Source organism: Neovison vison, chromosome 3, assembly GCF_020171115.1.
Source record: "Neovison vison isolate M4711 chromosome 3, ASM_NN_V1, whole genome shotgun sequence".
Taxonomy (NCBI): domain Eukaryota; kingdom Metazoa; phylum Chordata; class Mammalia; order Carnivora; family Mustelidae; genus Neogale; species Neogale vison.
Genome location: NC_058093.1, coordinates 223,827,598 through 223,851,139, shown reverse-complemented (window position 1 = coordinate 223,851,139; position 23,542 = coordinate 223,827,598). Strand labels below are relative to the sequence as shown.

The 23,542-nt window shown below is 54.2% G+C and overlaps 1 protein-coding gene across 4 annotated transcripts; it reads left to right on the top strand.

Annotated features, from left to right (window-relative positions):
* Nucleotides 1–244: 244 nt before the first annotated feature.
* MVK (mevalonate kinase) lies at nt 245–20,655 on the top strand. 4 transcript variants are annotated; one of them, XR_006383944.1, is made up of 11 exons: nt 245–438; nt 1,211–1,302; nt 2,195–2,342; nt 5,539–5,683; nt 7,217–7,372; nt 10,643–10,746; nt 11,259–11,304; nt 14,609–14,699; nt 15,079–15,195; nt 17,944–18,150; nt 18,524–18,564. XR_006383944.1 is itself a non-coding variant. In XM_044244083.1 (11 exons), the coding sequence occupies exons 2-11, from the start codon at nt 1,225–1,227 to the stop codon at nt 19,947–19,949; spliced, it is 1,191 nt and encodes a 396-aa protein (XP_044100018.1). In that variant the 5' UTR covers nt 245–438; nt 1,211–1,224; the 3' UTR covers nt 19,950–20,655. The 4 variants fall into 4 exon arrangements, 3 of the variants coding, with proteins under 3 accessions (XP_044100018.1, XP_044100020.1, XP_044100019.1); XM_044244083.1 differs by lacking the exon at nt 17,944–18,150 and adding an exon at nt 19,798–20,655 and having other exon boundaries at nt 18,524–18,677; XM_044244085.1 differs by lacking the exons at nt 17,944–18,150; nt 18,524–18,564 and adding an exon at nt 16,283–17,331.
* The last annotated feature ends 2,887 nt before the right edge of the window (nt 20,656–23,542 follow it).

The window sequence follows — 23,542 nt, the reverse complement described above, 5'->3', positions numbered from 1 at the left end:
CCACCTACCTCAGGCCGCACCACCGTCAGCCGCCATTTTCCATTGGTCCACGGCTGTCGACTCAGGGCGGGACACTCCCAGGGGCTTGTTTTCCATTGGTTTACTGAAGGGGCGGGGAACGCCATGACGGAATGTGGTCGCTACACCTATTGGCCAATGTTCAAGCCAACTGGTAAAGGGACGCCCCGGACGCGCGTTTTGACTGGCAGAGAGGTGGACGAGCCCCCGCCCCCCCACGGGAGGGCGGTGCTCAGGGACTAGGTGCCGAGCCGCCAGGGCCGGGGGACGAGGCAGGTGAGAACCCGTGGTTGGGGGTGCCGGCTGGCGAGAGGTTCCGCCGGGCTCCCGGCTTCTCTGGCTCAGTGTCTCCGACTCTGGGGATCCGTCCCGAGCGGTCGGCGAGTTCCAATGTGAAGTGATTTGGATCTTCGGACAAACGTAAGTTTCCCGGTTCCGAGCCTCAGTTTCCTCCACTAAGAAACGGGATCACGGTGGTACTTGGCTTGTAGTGCGGCTCGTGTCATATATTAAGGTAACGCACGCGAGGCCTATAATGGGTGGTAATTCTGCAGAGTGTGTAAAAATCGAAACCGCGCACACCTGCAGACCCACCCAGCAAGTCACTTTATAGGACTCTGTAATGTGGAGATCCTGGCTTACGTTTGCAAGAACTGGTTTGACCGCTGTTTTCTACAGCCTGTGATTTATCATCGTGAGGCTTTGGAAACAGCCTGAAGGTCCAGAGAAGCGTTCCTTCTGGCCCATGATTGCATTTAAATTTCTGCCTTCAACAGTAGCAATAGTAAAAGCTGCAACTAAGAACAGAGCCAGTAACGATAAATAGATCAGGAATAGAATGACTGTGATGTGCCAGACATTGCCGGGTGTTCCTCTTGCATTATGTAAGGTAAACTTTCCTAAAACCCACTGAAGTAAGTATGGTTCTTGTCCCCACATAGCATGAGGAAACCGAGATTCCTAGCCACTGGAGTAGTTGAGCGAAGATGACCTCACTGGAGAGGGGAAGAGCTGGGATTTGAACCTAGGGCTTTCTGTCTAGTACGCTGCCTCACTGCACAGCCTTTGGGGCACATCGCAACTGCTGAATGGTAGCTGCCTTTTTTGTTCGAATTATGAGTTTGAACTAGGCATTCTCTTAATATACTAAGATCTGGGGACTTTTCATCCTCTCTCTGGCCTTTTCTTTCAGGATTCTTTGGAACCATGCTGTCAGAAGTCCTGCTGGTGTCCGCTCCAGGGAAAGTCATCCTTCACGGAGAGCATGCTGTGGTTCATGGCAAGGTAAAGTTCCTCAGAGCCTTTGAGAATTGGGTACCTCTTCTCCCCAACCCTACCCTTAAGCCAAAAGGAAGCCTAGAGGCATAGCCTGGGAGTACATAGGAGAGGAGATCCGTTTCTCTGCAGCGAAGCAGGGAAGAGACAGGCCTTACGTCCATTGAAGGGCTTCCCTGGCCTCACCCAGTAAGAGAGCACAGAGTTGAAATTGAAATGTAAAGTTGTGCAGGTGGAATGACACAACCTGGAAGGTGGGCTTCGGTGGAGAAGAAAGGAGGTTGGAGCCCTGAGCCTGGGGGCACCCCAGCATTCAGAAATGGGGAAAATGAGGAGGAAACAGCAAAGAAGTCTGAAACATGCATTATCTCATTTAACTCGTAGGATGCCCTCCGTGATTAAACTTTGATTATCCCATTTTGCAGATGTGGAAGCTAAAGCCTAGGAGAAGCAGCTTGACCAAGGTCCTGTACACCTTAGCAGAACAGGGAATGAACCTAAGTCTGTCTGAACTCACAGGTCATGCTTTTTCCACTCCTGCACTCCTCTACTCCTCATCATTCTTTATGTTCCTAACTTACATTTATCTTTGCTGATGTGGTGATTATGGGGAAGCTGTCCCATGGTGTGCAGGACCTCTGAAGTTTTGCAACAGGAGGGCGAACATCAGTAGATATTAGTTCCTAACTATGGGTAGAGGCTGTGCCACTTAGTGGGAGAGCATGCCAAGGTTGATCAGCAGTGTCTACCAAGGGCATGTGTGGGCATGTGCCCTGTATGCTAGTATGTGCTCTCTCTCCTCATTGACATTGACCCTCCGGTTTAAGACTGGAGCCAAACTCTTTGTGCCTGCCCCCACCCTCCATGCTCAGACTCATTGCTTTTGCCCTTTATTCTATAGGTAGCACTGGCTATGGCCTTAAACTTGAGAACATTCCTCCGGCTTCAGCCCCACAGCAATGGGAAAGTGTGCCTCAACTTACCAAACATTGGCGTCAAGCAGGCCTGGGATGTGGCTGGGCTTCAGCTGCAGGATACGAGCTTTCTGGGTAAGTGCAGCGAGGAGGGACCAGGTGTGGGAAGAGCCTGGGCCCTGCCTAGAGGGGGAAGGGGACAGACAGCTGGGTAGTTATTCTATGCTGTCTCTGAGAGGGCCAGAGACTAGCCACTCTGAGGGTGTTTTCTCTCGACCCCATAAAATTAGCTTAACTCACTTATTTGTTTTAAATTTAAGAGCATCAAATGATGGACTGCGTCTGTGTGGGCTGTGGTGGACTGATTGTCAACATCTGTTGTTGGGTGAAAAACCACAAGATGCAAATAGCATGTATGTAAGGAAAGACCCAGATTATGTACCAATACATATGTACACGCAGGGATGATTAGTGACCTCTGGGTCCTAAGGTCTGAGAGTGCACAGAGGGTGCCTTCCTTCTGTAGGATGGTTTTGACAAGAAGAAGGTATTGATTGGCATTGGTGTCATTTAAAATAAAAGTAACGGGTGCCTGAGTGGCTCAGTTGCTTAAGTGACTGCCTTCGGCTCAGGTCATGATCCCAGAGTCTCAGGATCGAGTCCTGCATTGGGCTCCCAGCTCCATGGAGAGTCTGCTTCTCCTTCTGACCTTCTCCCCTCTCATGATCTCTCTCTCTGTCTCTCTCTCAAATAAATGAATAAATCTAAAAATAAATAAATAAATAAAAGTAACATACTTATTAATTGGAAAAGAGAGTCAATAGTGAAACACCATCAGTAATGAAAAAAAGTCACCTGCTACCACTGCCCCCTGGCCACCACCCCCTCCCCCTCCATCCGGCCCATAACTCTCAGCATTTTGGTGTTAATCTTTCTGGATTATTTTCTGCAGGTGGATAGTTAGATTGAGAGAGATGGGGAGGATATCTTGTCCCTTAACCAAAGTCTGATCAGGCCATACAAACTTGTCAGACATGTGTGTTTTTTTGTTTTGTTTTGTTTTCTTCAGTGTATCAGGACTTTCTTTCCTTGCCAATAAATAAAGTCCCCTGTCCTGATTTTTGATAATACTGTGAATCTTGTGTCCCCTCCTAAGCAGGCAGGGTTTTTCATCTGCACGGTTGCTTGCCACCCGCACCAGAGCTGAAAGGTGTTTTCTGTCCTCTGTTCATTCGTTTGCTATCTCCTTGCCCAGCTGATGCCTCACTGTTTGGAACAGTGTTTCTCAGCCAGAGTGGGACAAGTGGGAGTGCTCTGGGGGTCTTTTCCTAACTGCTCCCTGTCCCCTGGGAGGATCAGTCCCCAGCAAGCCACTTCTGAATATTGCAGGAAGATGGGGGAACCATCGAAAAGCCCCATTTCCCAACCAGTCAGGCCTTTGGATCCCCTAGGGAGGTTTTCATTGTTGTTGTTGTTCTTAACAATAGGGACAGATATCTGATCCTGCCCCTCTCCTATTAAGAATGGGGGTCATGGTGGCAGGGGACTGGGCAGATGAGTTCTTTGGGGTTTTTTTTAAGATTTTATTTATTTGACAGAGAGAGACAGCCAGAAAGGGAACACGAGCCGTGGGAGGGGGAGAGGGAGAAGCAGGCTTCCCACTGAGCATGGAGCCCATCTCAGGGCTTGATCCCAGGACCCTGAGTTCATGACCTGAGCCAAAGCTTAAGGACTGAGCCACCCAGGTACCCCCAAGCAGGTGAATTTTGAAAGAAGCTCCCTGGGTGATTCCAGGAACATCCTCAATGAGGACTTTTGGAGCAGACCCAGACCCCTTGCTTTCCATGGTGCACTGGGCTCCCCTCCCCAAGGTTGGAGATGTTCCCTTGTCTGTGTGAGCCTGGACAGATCAGTTAACCTTCAGAGCCTCCATGAGCAGAGTCCTGTGGCCTGGGAGGGTTGCTATGAGGATCCAGCTGGATAGGAGGTGGCCCAGGGCTGGGACGCAGTGTGTAGCATGTGTGTGAGGACTTGTGAATGATTTCCCCAAGGAGAAAAAGGAATATGGAACATAAACCTTTCAGAGACACGTTTCCTACTACATTTCCAGGCTCTTTTGTCTTTTTCTTTCAGCGTTCTCTGGTTGCTTCCCAACAGTTACAGGACACTGGGAACATTTCACTGGGTACCCTTATGTGTGCCAGGCACTGGACCAGTATGTCATGGTTGTTGGCGCTCTTAGAATCCTCCAGGCTGCCCTGGACGCAGGTGGTGGTATCCACCCCACTTTATGGATGAGAAAATGGAGCTTCAGGGGCCACGTGGCTCAGGTCACACAGCACTGTCAGGGATGCAGAAAGGATTCACACCCAGATCGTTCTTAACTCTCCAAAGTCGTCTTTTATTTTTTTTTTTCCTTTTTTAAGATTTTTATTTATTTATTAATTTGAGAGAGAGAGAGAGCATGAGCACAGGGGGAAGGGCACAGGGAGAAGCAGACTCCCCACTGAGCAGGGAAGCGGGGCTCAATCCTGGGATGTGACCTGAGCTGAAGGCAAACGCTTCAGCTGGTGGTTCAGCTGGCTGAGCCACCCAGGCGCTCCTAAACTCTCCCAATGCCTTAATGAGTCATCCCATTTGCCTCGCAGCGCTCCGAAACATCCGTGCTCTCAGCAACACTGTTAACTGGCTCGGCTGCCTTTAGCCTGTCATTATCTCATGGCATACATAGGACTTCATGCGTACCCTGCCCTAACGCAGGCTCTTGCTGCTGGCCACACCAGTGTCAGCACTTTGCCTTCTCCGGTTTCGAGTGTCCTGTTCTCGAGAGTTGTTTCAGGAGAGGGATGCATCTGGGGATTAACTGAATACTGCCTTTGGTTTGGGTTTTGTACCATGGGGGTCAGACCCAGACCTTCAAGATGGGGAGCTAGCCTGCACTCCGTGTGTGGACGTGGGTTTCAAGACAACCAGTAATTTAGTACGTACTACACACCAGGAGCTGCGCCGTGGGTCTTACGTCCCTTATTTCAGGTTATCTCAGAGGAGGTACTGCTACTCTCCCTGCCTACCAAGAAGAGGTACTGAGGTTCAGAAAGGGAAAGTCACGTGCTCAAGGCCCCAGAGCCAGTGAATGGTACTGTTGGGATGCACGCCCAGGTCTGCATGCCCGCAAAGCCCGAAGGCGCCCGGCAGATGCAGCCCTGCTGCTAGGGCCGTGCATCCCTGTCCTCAGATGCTGATCTCACGCCGGCTCGGGTTTCTGTGTTCTGTTGTCTGTAAGCGCACCTGCGGCCCTCTCAACCCAGCCACCTGTGCTTGCTTGTGACAGAGCAGGGTGACGCCACAGCGCCCACTGCAGAACAAGTGGAGAAGCTCAAGGAGGTGGCTGGCATCACCCAGGACGGCGCCAAACCCGAGGGCCTGGCTGTGCTGGCCTTTCTCTACCTGTACTTGTCCATCTGCCGGAAGCAGAGGTGCGTGCATGGTCTGGGGAAGGTGCGTGTGAGGTCTGGGCCCAAAGCCAGGTTCCTGTCCCGGCCACATGGCTTCTCCCAGGCCGTGTTCACAGAGGCGGCCCACTGCACATGGCGCCGTCGCCAAGAAAACTCTACAAGGAGCAGAGTGAAGACTGTGTCTGCCCCACCCCTTAAGATAGGATCTGGGCAGTCAGCTGTCAGGGAGGCCAGCTCCCGGGGGCTGGCGGTGCTGTGGAGGACGTGTCACGTGGTGATGAAAAACCAGACGTGTTAGGGCCAACCCCATGGTGTCTGCTTACCAGCTTCCTTGAGGTTCTTAACCTCCCTGGCCCTCAGTGTTCACCTCTGTAAAATGGGAGTAAGTGAGAGTCCGTACTTTATAGTCTCCGTGGGAGGGTGAGTGTGTTTATTTATCTAAAGTGTGTGACACAGAGCTTGTCACACAGCTTGAGAAGTATGAGCCATTAATATTCTCCTAAGAAAACTACCGGAGGATTAGCAATATTATACATGAAGTGAGCCTAGCTCTGTCTTTAGCCCACAGTGATTTTCACTGTGATTTTTTTTTTTTTTTTTTTTTTTAAATTTTTTTGGTCCCAGGCCTAGTGGGAAAGCCTTAAGGGACAGCTCTTTACTGAGACAGCAGGTGCTGGTTGAGCAGGTCCCAGGGGCCAGGCACGGTGCGGCAGGCACGTTCACAAATATCCCAACTCTTGCTGTCTGCCGTGGGATTTTCAACTTGAGCGAGAGGGCACATCCCTTTCTGGGAAGGGATAAGCGTTTCAGAACCTCCTGTTCTGAGTGGGGTGGTCATGTGTAGTTTGAAAAGCAGATTTGGCACTATAATTTTATAAATGGAAAAGTTTATAAAATTTATAAAAAGTTTATAAAAGTTATAAAAAGTTTATATTTTTATAAAAATATTAAAAATTATAAAAAGTTTATAAAAGTTATAAATTTTATAAATGGAAAATCTTAGTAATGGGAAATACAGAACATGAGGTTTAACAGTAGTCCTTGCTTGGGGGAGAAGGCCAGAGAAGGCCATGGTGGGGAAAGGGGCTGCGAGGGGAGCTAGGAATGGGTTCTGTGGGTGGCCAGGAGAAGCTTCCCAGTGGAGAGGACATTTGAGAAGGGTTTTGCAGGATGGGTAGGCATTTGCCTGGGGGAGGAAGAGGCACAAGGCTTTCCCAGGCAGGGATACAAGCAGACAATGGCCACGGAATTTTCCTGTGTAGGGAACATTTCCACGGAATGTTCCTGTGTAGGGAGCAGGAAGGAATTTAGAGAAATGGTCCATTCACAAGGGAACCTCATGCTTTAAATGATTCTGGTACCTCTTTCCAAGTGTCTGACTCACCATGACTTCCCGCCCATCCTGTAGGGCTGCTTTTTGGGTCAGCATATGTCTCCGAGTTCGGAAATCTAGGCCGAAGGCTTGGAGGGAGGCCCTGCCAATGTCCATTTCTGGGCCTCGACTGCTAATTCGATCTCGGGAGAGTCATGCTCTGTACCCCCACTGTGTTTCAGGGCCCTGCCCAGCCTGGACATCACGGTGTGGTCACAGCTGCCCACTGGGGCCGGCTTGGGCTCCAGCGCCGCCTACTCTGTGTGTATGGCCGCTGCTCTCCTGACCGTGTGTGAGGAGATCCCAAACCCTCAGAAGGATGGAGTGTCCGCCAGCAGGTAGTCTCCGCCCTCTCCCTGCTCACTGTCCTTTCCAGGCGCAAGACCCGAGTGTGGGTTCTTAGAAGACTCCCCGCCAGAGGTGTCATGTGGCCATTGTACAGATGGGGAAACTGAGGCACAGGGGCCAGAAGGCAGGCCCAGGCTATGCAGCCAGGGATGGTAGAACGAGACTTGCACCCGGGCAACCTGAACCCAGAGTCTGACCTCTTTGCCCCTTAGCTAAGCCACTTCAGGTCCCCCACCCCTCACCCCCACCTTGACTCATTTGGGTTCAAGCGCCCATGGTGTGGCAGAAGGAACCTGAGCCTGGAAATAGGGAGCCATTGGGCCCACTTCTGCTGTCAGCTTACTGTGGGACCTCGACCTTGGCCCAGCCACTGTATCCCTCGGGGCCCCAGCGTCCTTATCTGTAACAGGTTGGATGGTTATACGAGAAAAGAAAAAGAAATAGAAGATGCCAGGAAAGAAACACGGGGGTATTAGATGAAGGCATCGCCCTTTGTAGGAGCCCTTGTCCTCATTCCATGGAGGGGGCATTGCCTCTGCTGTTCCCTCTGTAAGTCAGTGAGTCCAGTCAGGACAGTCGCCAGCAGCCTTGTCTGTCACCTTGAGCAGCCATCCCAGTCATGGAGGTGATGCCCTCTGTCCTGGGCCCCATCTCGGGAGTGATGCCAGTCCAGAATCCAGCCTGGCAGCTTCTGGTCAGGTCTGTCCTTGGGCCAATAGGGCTAAGGGGGGCCCTCCTGCTGGTGGCCTTGGGTACCCACTGTGTGCCATGTTGAGGGGACCACAGGCCGCATCTTTCCCCCAGGGCAGCTGGCTGGAGAGAAGGCTGCTCAGGCTATGCTGGGTGCCAGGACGGATGTGGCCGTGTGTTTGCTCCCAGAGTGGTGCTCCCGTGCCCTCCCTGCCCGCTGTGGGGGCCCAGGCTGAAACAAGGTCACGCTGTGCCAGCCTGCGGTGGAGGACTTCTTTCTTCCTCCAGAACTCAGTTTGGAGGTTTCCTTCCTCTGCCCTGAAGATGCCGTGCTTTCCTGATGGCCTGGCCCCGCTGAGTGCCCTGTCTGGTCCGTTGCTTTCTCTTCTGACACATGGAGGTTAAAATACAGTTGAATTCACGCTAAGGTCCCTTGGATCCTTGTGGCCATGGCGGATCCGGGGGGCCTCTCGATGGGGTGTGTCTGTCAGCATCCTTCATACTTGCTTTGGTTGGTTCCTGTGCGTGGAGAGAATTGGGAGGGGTGGGGAAAAGGTGGCTTTTGTTGGGGGAAGAATCCAGAATATGATGAGAGATGCACCAGTAGGTAACACAAGGTGATGGTTTTCAGGAATTTCAGTGAGGTTTGGCTGGTAACTCGCTGTAGGCCATTGCTTACCCCTTCTTCTCTCGGCTCTGTTTCCTCCTCTGGAAGTGACTCCTGTTGGGCCTTTGGGGGGCCCTCCAGCCCTGATGTTTGGTGATTCTGTGTTACCATGGTGCTTGTTAGCATGTGCTAATCACGGATTATAACCTGGATCAGTGAAGGCCTGCTTGCCCTGGGTCCCCCGAATAGACTTGTATGTATGGGGCAGCAGACCAGCTGTGTTGTTCAAAGGGCACGGGTGACTTGTGAGTGTGTGTGCGTGTGCGTGTGTTTGTGTGTGTGTGTGTGCATGGCTTCCTTACAGCGAGCTCTGCTGCCTCCCCTGAAGACCCAGTCTTTCCTTTCCAGGCCCCAACCCTTGCCCTGGCCCTAGCATTTCCAAATCCTACAGAACTGGAACCCAGTCTCCTCTGAAGAGGGGGGTTAGAAATCTGAGCCCCTGAAGGATGAACAGTGCACAGAATGGGAGGGAGATTCACCTCTGTGGAGATGGCCAGGTCCAGGGCTCGGTCCAACTGCCCCTTTGCCCCATCGTTCACTTGCTCTGCAGTTCTTGGAAAGGCCTGACTCTTGCCCAGTCCCAGCTGCTACACTACCTCAGTCTGGAATGTTTTCCTTGCACGTCTTGCCTTGCTGACTCCCCTCCACTCCACCCCCACCGTCCCTCAGGCCCTCCCCTTTCCAGATGTGGGACACCCCATCCTCCCGCATCGCATCTATCTCCTGGGGGTTGTAGTTAAATACTGATTGCCACTGGGTACCCCCTGTCTGTGAGATGCCAAGCCTTAAGCTGTCAGGGGCCATGTCTGGTTCATCCCCTGTGTGAGTTTAGTCATGGATCTACAGTGGATGCCCAGTAACTATGGGACAGACGAGGGAATCTTGTTGGCACCATGGAGCTCAGTCTTGGGAGCTTGGGCCCCAGTCCGCAGTTGTGGTGCTGATGTAGTAGTGAGTGGCACCAGCATCTGCTCTACCCACCTGAGTGTCAGTTTCCTCTTCTGTAGGAGGGGATAGTAACTGTACCTTCCCTGTAGGGTTTTTGTGGGATTCTAGGAGATGACCGCTGGAGAAAGGCTTCAGCTCAGTGCTCGGCATTTGGTGATAGCTTTGAGCCTCTCAACTCACCATGCGAGTTGAGGGGCATCACATCCACATTTGGCCAGTGAGGAGAGAGGCTCAGAGGGGGCGACAGCCTTCCCCAAGACCCCACGGCAAATGAGCATTGGACCAGGTGCAGGGAAGGGGCTGACCATATTCCTTATTCAGTAATTCACAGGCCTGGGGTCTGCTCACCCAAACTGTGCATGAGCCCACACGTCTCCCGAGCAAGACAGCATGGCTGCATGCTTAGGAAAGATCCAGAGCTGGTCCATGCTCATGGGACCCACTGAGGGTGTCTGGGGCTCCTAGAATCACATTCCTGGTGGGCTTTGGGAAGGGTCACACGTTTGCTCCCTGGTCCTCACGGCAAGGGTTCCAGAGCAGATTATGTGGGGGTTTGTGACAGTGGTGACTACTGCCCACCACTCGTGGACACCTTGTTCGAGACCTCTGCAGCCAGCCCTGGATGGGCGTGACCATCCTGCAGATGAGACAGTGGGCCTCAGACAGGTTATGTAACGGGCCTAGAGTCCCTCACTGCTAGGTCTGTGTGCATTCAAAGCCTGGTCTCGCTCCATAGTGCCGGGTGGAGGGGGCTCTAGAGGCAGGGAAGGTATGGCACGCTCTGAAGTGGAGAGGTTCTAGGCTGTTCTATTTCTGCGTTCAAGGGCCCAATCCCCTCTGACATTTTTTTAGTCTCCACCAAGCTTAACCTGTGGATCCTTTGCCCTGCTGCACTCGGCGACACTGGGCCCGCACTGTCTTCTGAGGTACGGATGAACTCCTGTGTCTTCTCCAGGTGGGCCGTGGAGGATTTGGAACTAATTAATAAGTGGGCCTTCCAGGGGGAGAGAATGATTCATGGGAACCCATCTGGAGTGGACAACGCTGTCAGCACCTGGGGTAGGGGCTGCCTCAGACTCGTTTTTCTCTGTTTTTAGTATTTTATACATTCTTAGGACCATCGTAGACACCCAGGCCCTGTCAGTTTGGATTCTGAGGGAAATAGTATTTTCCTGTTCAGGGGTGGGGGGTAAGAGAAATTTCAGGGCCCTGCCTCACATCTGAATCTAATATCTGGTGGGGGTCAGAGCAGAGCCTGGGAAGCTACAGTTTTGGGGAGCTTCCCAGGAGGGTCCCTGTGGTAAAGTTACAGAGCCACAACAGCGGGACTCCGTCCAGTGAGGACTTATAGGACCTGGCCGCAGTCCAGGCCCTCCCTCCCCACTTGGCTGGTGGTGTGAGGCCATGCAGGCTGGAGGGCAGGCAAACCTTTGTGCCCTCCTGGACCTTGTGTACCTGGGCCTGGGATGGGGGGCAGAACTCTCATCCAAACCTCAAGCCCCGCTTCTCTGCCAAGAAGCAAAGATGCATAACTTGGCCTACAGCTCTGACCCTTCTCTTCTTGTCTTTAGGAGGAGCGCTCCGGTTCCAACAAGGAAAGATCTCCTCCCTGGAGAGGTAATTCTAGGCCGGAGCAGCAGCTCCTGGCACGGCTGTGGCAGTGAGTCCCAGGGCTGGGGAGGCGGGCCTCTAACCTCATGGTAAGGGACACATGTGGGCCGCGTGTCCCCGGGATTTTTCTCTCCTCCCCCGTGAGGCCTCTCACCTTCTGGGCTACGGCTCTCAGATCGCCAAGGACTTAGAGGGAGAAGTCATGGACGGCCATGAACGTTCACCTTCAGACCCCACACCCCTGGCCTCTCAGTCATTTAATCCATCTGCCCATGTGTTCATTTCACAAACGAGAACTGACATCTGCCTGTGTTCCTGATGAGTGTACTAGGGTCTTGGGCTCCAAAAATGAGATGACAACTTTTCAGCCCATTTCACATGCCCCTGGAGGGATCATGATCACCACCGAGCATGGGGAAACTCAAACACCCTCTCTTTTCTGCGGACTCAGAATGGATACGTACAGGGGACATGGGAGCATGTGCTTCTTGGCAGTTCCTTGAGCCCCAATTGAGTTGGTTGGTGTTTGTCCCAGGGTACTTGGCCACCTTGGCGACCTCTCCGTGGGGATGAGGGTGAGGAGGGTTATTTGCATGAGCTGCCATGTTTTCGCTCCCACTGGCTCCTCCGGGATCTCCCTGCCTCGGCTCTGTTATCTTCCGGGAGCTGAGCCTGCCTTTCTGATGGCCGGCATTAGGGTTTCTTTAACCTGGGCGCCTCTGACATTGTGGACTCAATCATTCTCTATGGTGGAGGGCTGCTCTCTGCAGCCTGTTTGAGGTGTTTAGCAGTACCCCTGAGCTCTCCCCAACAAGATGCCAACAACACCTCCCCCATCTCCCAGCTGTGACAACTGGAAATGTCCCCGGACAGTGCCGCATGTCCCCTGGAGGGCACAAACTGCTCTGCACCAAGAAGGAAGTAGGGCCATTTAAGAGAGAGGGACCAGCCTTCTCTGGCTGCTGTGTGCTTTGGGCCCTGGAGCTGGGGGGGCCCAAGGGGGGAGGGGGGGCTCTGCCAGGTAGACTGATGCCTGGTGCAGTGACAGCAGGAGTCAGTGTGAGACTCGAGACGCCAGAGCTGGGCCTGCCTGCAGGGCTCCTGGTCATCCTCAGACTGGCGCGACATTCATCCTCAGAACGAAGGCATCCAGAGAGTTCTGAAGATGCTGTGACAGTGAGGGGGGTCATAAGTCAGGGTACAGATTTGGGGGTGGTAACGTCTTATTCAGGGTTTCCCGAGAGCTTGTTATACCCTAAGCTCCAAACTGGGCCCCAGGGAGAGAAAACCAGCCAAAACGTGACGTGGGCACATGCATATTCTCCTGGACAGATTCTTCTGGCTTTCCAGGTAGGAGGAGGCAGGGGGAATGGCCCCAGAGGCGTGTTCGGTGGCCAACTGGTGGTGGTGTGCGGGACGGAGGCTCTGGGATCTGTGGGCCTTGCTTGGGGCCTAGCTCTGCCACTCATGAGACAGGTGCCCTTGACCAGTCGCTTTTCCTGAGGCAGACATCTCCTTGTTGATGCAGTGAGGGTCCTGAGCATGAAATCAGAAACCTTTATCTGTAGAGTGCTTTGCCCTTGGCCGACCAGATTTAATTCCACAAATCTTCCTGAGCAGCTACCGTATGCTGGGTGCTGGGGCCGCAAGCAGGGAAGAATAAGACCTGCTTTCAGGGAGACAGCAGCCAACGAGTGGCCCCTTAAGAGCATGGCTGTCAGTTGGGTGCATGACTAGGGGAACCTCTGGTTAAGTGACATTTGAGCAGGAACCTGAATGGAAACCTGAAGGGGAGGGCGAAGAGGAGATAAGATTGAGGCATTGGCCAGACCTAGCATGCACAGTCGCTTACAGAGCAGAGCCTGGGTGGTGGTCTCTGGCTGCCTGGGATTTTGTGGGGCTGGCAGGAGCTGGCAGCAAGCCTGCAGAGGACTTGCCTAAGAAAGATGAAGACACAATATTCAAACTCCTCCCACCCCAGTGGACAGGAACACAGAGCAAACCGACCTTCACTGCGGGCTGCAGGGCGCCACAGAGAGCAGATGGCGGATTCTCTGAGAAGCCAGACTCCACGTTAATCCCCACCAATGGCTTCAAGAGGAACCCTTTCCCCCCAAACCACACATGGTGCTTCTCCATGGAAAAAAATGCATTGTTTGCGAAGTGGATCAAGATGCGGCCTCCCAGAACGCTGCCCTTTTGAGGAACGGCTTGTCTTTAAGGGGAAAAGAAAAGCCAAATAGAATGTTCATCTTTTGTAACGTTAAAAAAAAAAAGAAGCTGGCCTCCGAGGCTGAGAATCGATATTAATTTCATGGGCTTATGGGCGGCAAGATCAAGCAGGTTTCTGGCAGCCTTTTGCAGCCCTATTGGATTTTACAGTCTTGGGTTGTGAAAAGAAAAACGGATAAAGGTATCAAGGGGTCTGCGTGTCTCCAGCTGTTTCAGGCCGGAGCTCGTCCAAATGCTTCGTCCTCCATCCCCGGCCACAGTGCTCTGCAAGGCAGCTTGGGGATGATAAGAAATGGCGCTCGGAGTCCTCAGAGGCTGCCAGCCATAGGACAGTTGCGATTGTGACTTCAGGAGGTATTCTGAAGCTCCGGGGGTTTGGCAAGGGCAGCTTACCGTGGCCGCCCTGGGCCTTACCTGGGGCAGCCCAGCAGGGGTGACGGACTCCCTCTAACCCTCTTTGGCTGAGCCAGGGCAGCAGGTCCGGGCGCCGTCAAGGCAGGGCAAGGGTGGGCCCCACCTGCTGGGAACCCAGCACCGCACAAGCCTTCCTACCCCTGGGCTCACAGTACCAGCCAACCTGGGCATCTTTGCTCCCTGCATGTACCTTCTCTGTGTGATCCGCTCCAGATCCCATTGCTTTTCTTCCTAAATCTCTAGACCCTTCCACTCCACCAAGCTGGGGTGGCCCACAGGACAGAACCTCTAGCCCTTCTTGTATGCTTGGCTGCGGTACCTTTGAACTCCTCAAACCCCGTGAACTTGGCGTTTTCTGCCAGCTCCAGGCTGAGCCAGGCCCCCTCACGTGTGCCCAGTCCGTAGCAGGTGCCCCACTGAAGTGAGGTGGGTGGGTGACAAGCCAAAGGGAGGTATCTATCTGCCTGGGGGCTGGAGTGGAGATGCAGCTGTGACTGGCAGCAGGAGCCTCCCGCTCCCCTCTTTCCCTCTCCAGCCTCCCGAGAGCCCCTCCCTGGGCCTTTGCTTCCTCCTCTGTGACAGGGTGGGGTGACTTTGGGATGGCCCCTGGCCCTGAAACTTCTCTTCTGTCCTGAGCTCAGTGGGGCCCCTCTTCACCCCGCAGGCCACTGGCTCTGAAGATCCTGCTGACCAACACCAAAGTCCCTCGCAGCACAAAGACTCTTGTGGCCAGTGTCAGGAGCCGGCTGCTCAAGGTGCCCTCCTGGTCTGCTCCTGGGTGGGGTTATGGCAGGGCCTCAGCAGCCACGTCTGGGGGCTCGAGCCTTCCCTCTGCCCCGTGGGTTAGTGGAGGGCTGGGATGGGCAATGGGGACCAGGGGAGGCAGTTGTGGCAGACAAGGAGCTGCTGAGTCATCGCCCCCACCCCCCACACAGCTGGGAGGCAGCACAGGAAGTGTCAGGTTTGGTGGCTTGGTGATGAGAATCCCCCACTCATGTCAGGGTGCCGGGCAAGGCAGATACCTAGGGGGGACAGAGAGGGGGTTTCCTTGGGGGGGCAGGGAGTGGGCTGGGGGACACCTCTCTCTCCTCCCATGCACCAGGCCTCACGGGCCCTTGTTTCCTCTCCCTCCAGTTCCCAGAGATCGTGACACCCCTGCTGACCTCCATCAACGCAATTTCACTGGAGTGCGAGCGGATGCTGGGGGAGATGGCTGTGGCCCCGGCACCAGAGCACTACCTCGTGCTGGAAGTAAGAGCCTATCTGCGCGGCACAGGGCCTCTCCAGCGCCGCTGTCAGGCAGGGACTCCCCATCGGCACTCAGAATCCCCCGAGCCAAAGCAGAGAGGCTGGGCCCAGGCCGGGGGTCCCGTGTGTGCCAAGGCCAGCAAGCATGCCTTCTTAATCCTCTTCCCAGGCAATTTAGAGCCATGGAGGGAGTACATGCAAAGTACAGAGGGCAGTGCCCGGCACATACTAGGCATGTGCTAAGCACCAGGGGCCAGGCTGGGGTTCCTGCCTATGGGGAACAGTGGGATTTTGCTGACGCTGTCTTTTGTCGGTCCAGAAGCAATTTCTTGCTCGCCCGCCTCTCTTTCCTGCTGTTCCTGCTAACTGCATCTGTTCCTCTGGTGACTGTTTATCACCGGCATGCTTTGGCTCAGACATTTTTATTTATCTATTTTCAAGAGAGAGAGGTCGAGCCGGGGGGAGGAGCAGAGAGAAAGGGAGAGGGATAAGCAGACTCTACACTAAGTACAGAGCCTGATGTGGGGCTCGATCCCACAACCCTGAGATCGTGACCTGAGCCAACATCAAGAGTCGGATATGTAACCAACTGAGCCACCTAGGTACCCCAGTTTGGACATACTCTCACCCCATTCCTTCTTCACCATTCTCCCAGCCACCACCCTCTGTGTAATTCTCATGTAGAGGCTGAGACCTCACACCTTGGGTTTGATCAAATCCCAGTCCGAATCCCAGCTTCAGCCTTGTTGGTCTCACCGGAGCACAGCAAGACTGGGTGGGTGACATACAGTCCCCAGCACTCCTTAACTGTCACCCTGAGCTGCTGCAGGCTACCTGCTGCCTCTCTGTCCCACTGGAGACATTTGAGTCTGCAGCCCTCGTAGTGAATGGAAGCAGCTCCTAGGCCATGCCTTTTCACAAACGACTTCTCCTTTGATCTCTAGCATCACCTGCCTGGGAAGTAGGCTGTGCCCATTTTACAGATACAGAAACCGAGGCCCAAAGAGCCACTTTCTGTAAGGTCCGCCAGTCAGTGAGTGGCCATGACAGGCATCCAGCTGACTGACTTGCTTGTCTCTTTGGCCAACAGATCTTGAATGAGCGCCCACCTGTGCCAGGGGCAGGGACCCCCATTCGCTTCTGTGCTTTTGCTCCCATTTCCATAGCTGTCTGCCTCCAGTCCCCCAGCATTTGCCTTGCTGGCTTCAATTCCTTTCACGTAGAAAGGAGGGAACACAGTCCTTCTGAGTAGGAAATTAATAATGATAGAGTACTGCCTGAAATATACCCTGTTGAGCCCCTGGAGAATGCCACGGAACAGCACGTTGATTATACATTGTGTATATTTTTGGCTGTGGCAGCCGCTGAAATGTGCAGCTCAGCTCCTGGACAGCTTTGTGCTCAAACCAGCGAGCTGTTCTCCTGTGTCACAACCTGTCATCTGATCCTTGACAGATTTTGGATCAGAATGTGACAGGTGTCTAAAACCTGCCTCTGCAACGTGACACCTGGCGTTCAGGCGCAGAGAGCAGCCCCCAGAAGTTTACCCTCATATCCAGCCCTTGGGGCTGGGGAAAGGCACCCGGGGCTGCCACCAGGCCATCACGCCTGTCTGCTCATTTGTCAGAAGTGCTGACGGGGGAGGGTGTGAGGCGGGCTGCAGGGGAGGGCTGACCCGAGCCCACCCGACAGCCTAGGGCAGGAGAGTCAGGTGGGCCTCAGCAGATAGCTCAGTGATTGGCAACCCTGCGGGCGCAAAGGCGCTCCCCATTCCCTGGAGCAGAGCCGCACACTGTCAAGCCCCATGCCACAAGGAGTAGGTGGCAGCCAGAATGCTGAGGGCGCTCTCGGAGGCGGGATAGATGGGAGCTTTGCATCGGGCAGACCCAGCTTCCAGGACTGGCTTGGTACCTTGCCAGCTCAGCGACCTTAGGTGAGTCACTTTCCTCCCTAAGCCTTTGCATCCCCTGAAACAAAGAGGACGGTGATGTGACCATAAAGTACTAAGAGCAGCTGATGTTCCTGAAGCCCTCATCTCAGGCTAGACATCATGCAAAAAACTCACCTTGTCTTGGGCACCTGGGTGGCTCAGTGGGTTAACCCTCTGCCTTCGGCTCAGGTCATGATCTCAGGGTCCTGAGATTGAGTCCTGCATCGGGCTTTCTGCTTGGCAGGGAGCCTGCTTCCCCCTCTCTCTCTGCCTGCCTCTCTCTGCCTACTTGTGATCTCTGTCAAATAAATAAATAAAAATTTAAAAATAAATAAATAAATAATAATTAAATAAATAAAATTAAAAAAACAAACAAAAAAAAACCTCACCTTGTCCCATCCCCATGGCAGTGAGGCAGAGTGTCTTACGATGCTGGTTTTACAAGTGAGGAAACTGAGGCATGGGGTCAGAGCCCTCGCCTAGGACCAGGAGGTCACGGAGCTGCAGCTCAAACCCAGGTGCCCCCGACTCCAGATCCACGTGCTTAGCTTGTCCGTGGCAGGGACAGTAGCTCGTTCTTAGAGCCCCAGTGCCTAGCACAGTGCCCAGCATGGTGAACGTGTTTGGCAAACACTGGTGGGGTGACTGAAAGGTTGTAGGGGGTGCCTGGGCTCTGCTAGCTGTCAGTTTTGTTATTTCATCAACCTCCATGCCATTTGAGCCTCAGAAGAGCAGGAATTTGATGAAACAAACACATTTAGCTCTTTACCTCACTTGTGACCTTGTCAGAACAATAAACCAGTTCTTAATTCTGAAAATAGGTGCACCTAAGGCAGCTGTGGGATGGCAGAGTACTTCAGACTTCTGCAGGTGATAGAAATCCATCCCAACCAAGCTTTAACAGAGAGGGAATGTATTGGCTCATAACTGAGAAGACCAGCAAGAACAACTTCTGGCATAGCTGAATCCAGGGACCAAAACAACTCAGTCTGAAATCTCTCTCCATCTAACATATAATCTCTGACCAGGTACAGGACAGGTAACTCTGGTAGCTTACCTCTGAAGTCAGCCAGTTTTAGCACTTCCAGGGCAGAGGCAGAGAAAACCCCAGGAGGGCTGCTGTGGCCCAGCATGGGTCACAGGCCCTCTCTGGCCAGTCACCATGGCCAGAGGCTGCTTTGGGCAGGCGTGGGCCATGTGTTTGCCACCAGCTCCATCCCAGCCCCTTGGGGAGTCCTGTAGGAAGGAGAGGTTCTTTGAGCTGTGGAGAGGGACACGGTGCTGGCTTGTCTAAGCTATTTGCCATCCCAGACCAGTGGCCATCAACATGGGTGGGGTGGGCATGGGACCTTGGGTTCAGGCACCCCAAGTGAGAACAGATGAAACCTTCTCCTCCTCCAGGAGCTCATCGACATGAACCAGCACCATCTCAATGCCCTTGGCGTGGGCCATGCCTCACTGGACCAACTCTGCCGGGTGACCATGGCCCATGGACTGCACAGCAAGCTCACCGGCGCGGGCGGCGGTGGCTGTGGTATCACGCTCCTCAGGCCAGGTAGCTGGGGGCTGGGCAGGGTTGCCAGCCAGGGGTCAAGCAAACATTCTACCCAGGCAATTCGTTTGGGAGGAGGAGGACGCTGGAGAACAGCCTCACCTCTGCTGTGTGGCCTTAGTCAAGTTAATAAACCTCTTCTGGGTCTTTTTGGCTTCATCAGTAAAATAAGGATGCTAACATCTATTTTATAAGATCGTTGTCTAGAATTGAGGAGAAAAGTGCATTGAGGAGAAAAGTGCCTATGCCCCCAGCATAGGCCTGGGGCTCCTACTGGGGTGGCTGTCCCTACTGTGTCCTCACCTGCCAAGTCTCCCACAAGCTCAGGAAATAACCAGTACATTGTCATCACTCATCTCCCCTGCTGTCACCTCTTGATGCAGCCAAGATGGGACTGACCTTGCTACAGAGCAAAGGGCTTTCTCTCCCTTTAGCATCTGGGGAAAGAGCAAGGCTGGGTAATGTGTCTGGGGCCAGAAGGGGCTCCTGGTTGTGCTCAGTCAACATACCTGCTCTCAGGACGGGGCCCTCAGAGCTCCCGCCTCCATTGCCTTCCCTTTGCCCCCTCCTCCTGGTCTTTCTTTCCCTTTCTTTACCTTCTCCTTCCTTTTTGTCCCGCCTTTCTCTGTTGCTTTGCGGTCAGCCCACAGTGGCCCCAGCGCCTCCCTTCAACCTTAGTGTGCCTCAGCATCAGGACGTCAGCACAGCCAACGGCAGACTTTGTTGGCTCCAAGTTCAGGGTTGGGGATGATAATGAGAGAGAAGGCTTCTGGGGCGTGTCTGCTATGCCAGGCCCCTTATCTGCATTCTCCCATGTGAGCCTCACAGGGGTCCTGGGGGGGTAGGTATTAGCCCCATTCCCAGATGAGGAGACTGAGGTTCAGAGAAGGGAAGTCACTTGGCTGAGGCCCCGTGGCTGATCCGTGACAAGGCCAGGTCTGTGGGCCGCAGGAGCCCATGATTTTAACTGTTGGCTCTGTAACCACCTCCCATCCCCCCTCCCAAGGGTGCAAGGCTTGACGTTCCAACAGGAAGACCTGGTTGGTCCCAGGCCTTTCCCTGGAAGGACAGTCTCTAAGGGAGCAGACAACTGTGGGGTGACCTGCTGCTTTCCCTCCCCCAGATCTGGAGCAGCTGGAGGTAGAAGCCACGAAGCAGGCTCTGAATGACTGCGGGTTTGACTGCTGGGAAACCAGCATCGGGGCCCCCGGCGTCTCCATCCACTCGGCTTCCTTCCTGGACCCCTCCGTGCGCCAAGCCCTGGATGGTCTCTGAGATGAACCTGTGCTGCTGCAGCCCCACCAAGAAGCCCCTTCCTGGGGTATTCTAGGCGCCAGAGTCAGCTTCTGTGCTGGCCAGTAAGCCCCAAGGCCCCGTGCACCAGCCTTCCCAGCGGCCACACCCCTCCATTCCCAGCAGTGTGATCTGGAACCAGCACTGGGCTGGGGTCCCTGGAAGACCCGGCCTGTGTCCTGCCTTCTCTTGAGCTGCCTGGGCAATGGGGCCATGTGGGGTCCTCTGTAATGTGAGGGGCTTCCTTCCTGTCCTCTCTGAAGCTCCCACACACCCGTCTGCTTTGGGCCGCTGCCGCCTTCTCAAACCCTCTGTCCACTTGGTTGGACACTTGGATGCAGTGTGCCTTCTCCCTCCCTCTGCCTTTACCCTTCCACCCGTCTCTCAGGGTTTGGTCCCTCCCACCTCCTCCAGGAAGCCTTCCCTGACCACCGCCAGGATGACCTGGTCCCACCTTCCTCCCTGCACGCCCTGCCCTGTCTGTTTGATTCCTTCAGCATTTCGTGTGCTCTGTTCTCTCCAGCTAGACCATGGGCCCCACCAGCAGTTGTGTAGTTGGTGGTCTTTGCCTTCTGTCCTCTCATCCCAGGGCTGGCTGAAGTCATGGTTAATGTATCCAGTTTCCAGTCTGTAACCATGGGTTTTGCAGAAAAGGTGGCAGAAAGGAAATAAAAAGCTCTTGAGTAAACCACGGCTTCCCTGGGAGTCCAGAAAGAAGGGTCACGGTCGGATAGAGTCTCCAGCCCACCCTAGCCTGCCTCCTTTGTTCCTTCTGCAGCCACTTTCCCTGTGGCGCTCTTAAGGAGTTGAAGGAAAGAAGGGCTTTGGGTCACTCGGTTTTGTGTCTCCAGGACACTGGAGGTTTTTTGTATGGCCCTCTGTCCTCCGGGACAATTCCTACCTGCTTTTCTAGAAAGGGGAGTTTTAAGCTTCCTGGCCCCTGGAGCCTGAACACCCAGCAAGCTCACAGACTTTTGTGAGCCTTGGAAACAAAAACCTGTAGATTCTGGAATCTTTTTTTTTTTTTTTTTTTCTGAAATTGACCTTATGGGGATAAAAGACTCAAGTGCTTGTAGATCCCAATGCCTGGCACATACCTGGCCCTTTTTGAACTTTGTATTAACAGTCAGAGTTCCTTCTGAAAAGGCAGAATCCATCAAAAAGCCCCTGTAGGTAGCTCAGTGCCACAGGGATCTCCGGGACCTGCGGGAGGCACCCAGAGAGGTGGGGGCTGGGCAGGGAGTTCAGGATGTGGTTAAAATGGCCCTGCGCTTCTGCCCTTGGCCACTAGGGGGCAGAGGGTGCCTTTCCCAGGGTCTTCACAGGGAGGGTGAGCGGGAGCAGGCCTCAAGAGCAGAATCCGATCTCCACACATGGCCCCCACCCCCCCAACCCCCGCCGCCATGCCAGGCCTCTCCGGCTGTGCCTGGGCTCACTGCCAGGGACGTGAGGGCAATACGGAGGATGCCTGCCCCGGCCTCACCGATGAGGGTTGCCTGCTTCTCTTCAAAACACAAATAATGCATAAAACAATAATGTGAATACTGAGCTCTTCCGTCGTGCTGGGCACTGTTCTAAACCCCGTAGATCCATCATCTTTCATCTGCCTCAGACTTGGAGAACAATCGCTAGTCTCAGCCCCATTGTAAAGATCAGGAAACTGAAGCTCAGAGAGGTTGAGTAAGTCCTCCAGGGCCACACAGCTAATCCACATCAGAGGCAGGATTCCCAGTCCGACGATGTGACTGTAGCTCCTGTCCCTCAGCCCCTGCGTACTTCTGCCTGGACACAGGCTGGGGCGATTATTGCTGCGTTCCACATGCAGCCTCATTATTTCCTCTGGATTCAGCTGTATTTGGTCCGTCCAGGCAGGGCCTGGGCCTGGGTATTTTCAAAAGTCGCCCACATGATTAGAGCATAATATGAGCAGCCGGGACTGAAAAGTGCTTTCTTGGGGTGCTGCTTGACGACATTTCCCCGGGAGGCTAGCCTAGGAGCTCCCCGGGGTACCCAAAGGTGCCCATGGCAGGTTTCCAGAGGCTGAGACTCACCCCCCTGAAACTAGCTGCCCCTTGAGACGCCCCCTTCTCACTGCCCAGGGGACTTGTGTCTGTCCCAGAGCAGAGGCCAACCCATTGCTCATGTCTCAGTGCTTGCCACCTGCATGTTTCCATCCAGTACAGCCTTAACCCCAGCCACCACCTCCCGCCTCCCCTGCCACTGTATGGGCCTTGTGACGCCCACTCCTGGCCATGGATCTCTTGCAGGGAGCATCTCCCCCATCCTCACCTTCTCCTTGCCTGGGGTTCTCACTCCCTGCTGCATGGCAATACCACCCGGGGATGCCTGTTTCCCTCAGTGTTTGGATAGAACGCATCTCAACAGAACACAGCCCTGAGTAGCTTTCAGGAGCTTCCAGGTGATTCCTCCAACACTGGGTCAAGGCTGAGGACACTGAAAGAGATGACCCCAAAGGTCAATTCAGCTCCCACCTGGCTTCCGGTCCTCTCCACCGCCCGCTGGCCATGTGACCTCAGGCGAGCCAGTTCCACCTCTGGAGGCCACAGACGCCTCCCCTGGGAAGGGGGACAAACTAGTGGTACCCACTTGAGAGGGGTTTTGTGAGGACTGAGTGAAAGCACACATCGAGCCTGGGGCTCAGTGCCGCGCACACGGTTAAGTGCTCATGTGCTCATCACGGCATCGGCCCATGCCGAAAGCTAGAGTGCTTTCTCAGAGCGCGGGAATTTCGGAGCAGTGCCCAGAGCCAGTTAGAAGCACCCAGCCCAGTGTGTCCAGACCACCTAGATGAGAGAGCCCCCTCTCCATGGGGGGAGGCGGTTGCTGCTGCAGAAACACAGCTAACGCCTGCTGCCTTTCCAGCCTCCCTCCTGACTCTCTCCCCGAGGAGGGGGAGGTCCCATGAGCACCAGTGCCCGCTTTGCCAGCCGGAGATGAGCAATCTCTCAAGTCAGCATTTGGACCGTTCCCAGCCTCTGCTGCCTATAGTGGATTTAACACCCACCGTCACAGCCCCAAGTTCACAGTTTCTGCGGGCTGCCGGAGGTCTCATGTGGAAAGACAGGCCGCAAATATTGTGACTCATGGCAGACAGAGTAGCTGCTGCGGTTTGCACCCGGGCTCCCTCTGTCAGGGCGATTGGCTCTCCATGGACAGATGGACAGACAGACGGCTGGCAGCCAGGGAGGTAGGGAGGGGGCTGCAGGTCCCGCCCTGCCATCCCAGTGTGCTTGGACCAGTCCCTCTGTCCAGGGGTTAAGCACACCTTAAACATGCCTACAATATGTTTGCACCCTAATCCCCAGGCCGTACTTACATTTCCGCAAAATTGTCAACTGAGTCTCCAGAATCCTGTTTAGGACTATACGTGTGGCTGTTAGAACCCTAAATTCTCATCTCTCTCTCTCCTTTTCCTTAATTTTTATTTGTCAGGGAGAGAGCACAAGCAGTGGGAGACGCAGGCAGAGGGAGAAGCAGACTCCATGCTGAGCAGGGAGCCTAATGTGGGGCTCGATCCCAGGACACTGGGATCATGACCTGAGCCAAAGACAGAC

What these genes read in the sequence shown, in the direction of transcription:
- MVK (XM_044244083.1), top strand. Translation starts at nt 1,225, where the DNA reads ATGCTGTCAGAAGTCCTGCTGGTGTCCGCTCCAGGGAAAGTCATCCTT. An exon ending in GCAGGATACGAGCTTTCTGG is followed by an intron (nt 2,343 to 5,538) that starts GTAAGTGCAGCG and finishes TGCTTGTGACAG; the next exon opens with AGCAGGGTGACGCCACAGCG. An exon ending in AAGATCTCCTCCCTGGAGAG is followed by an intron (nt 11,305 to 14,608) that starts GTAATTCTAGGC and finishes TTCACCCCGCAG; the next exon opens with GCCACTGGCTCTGAAGATCC.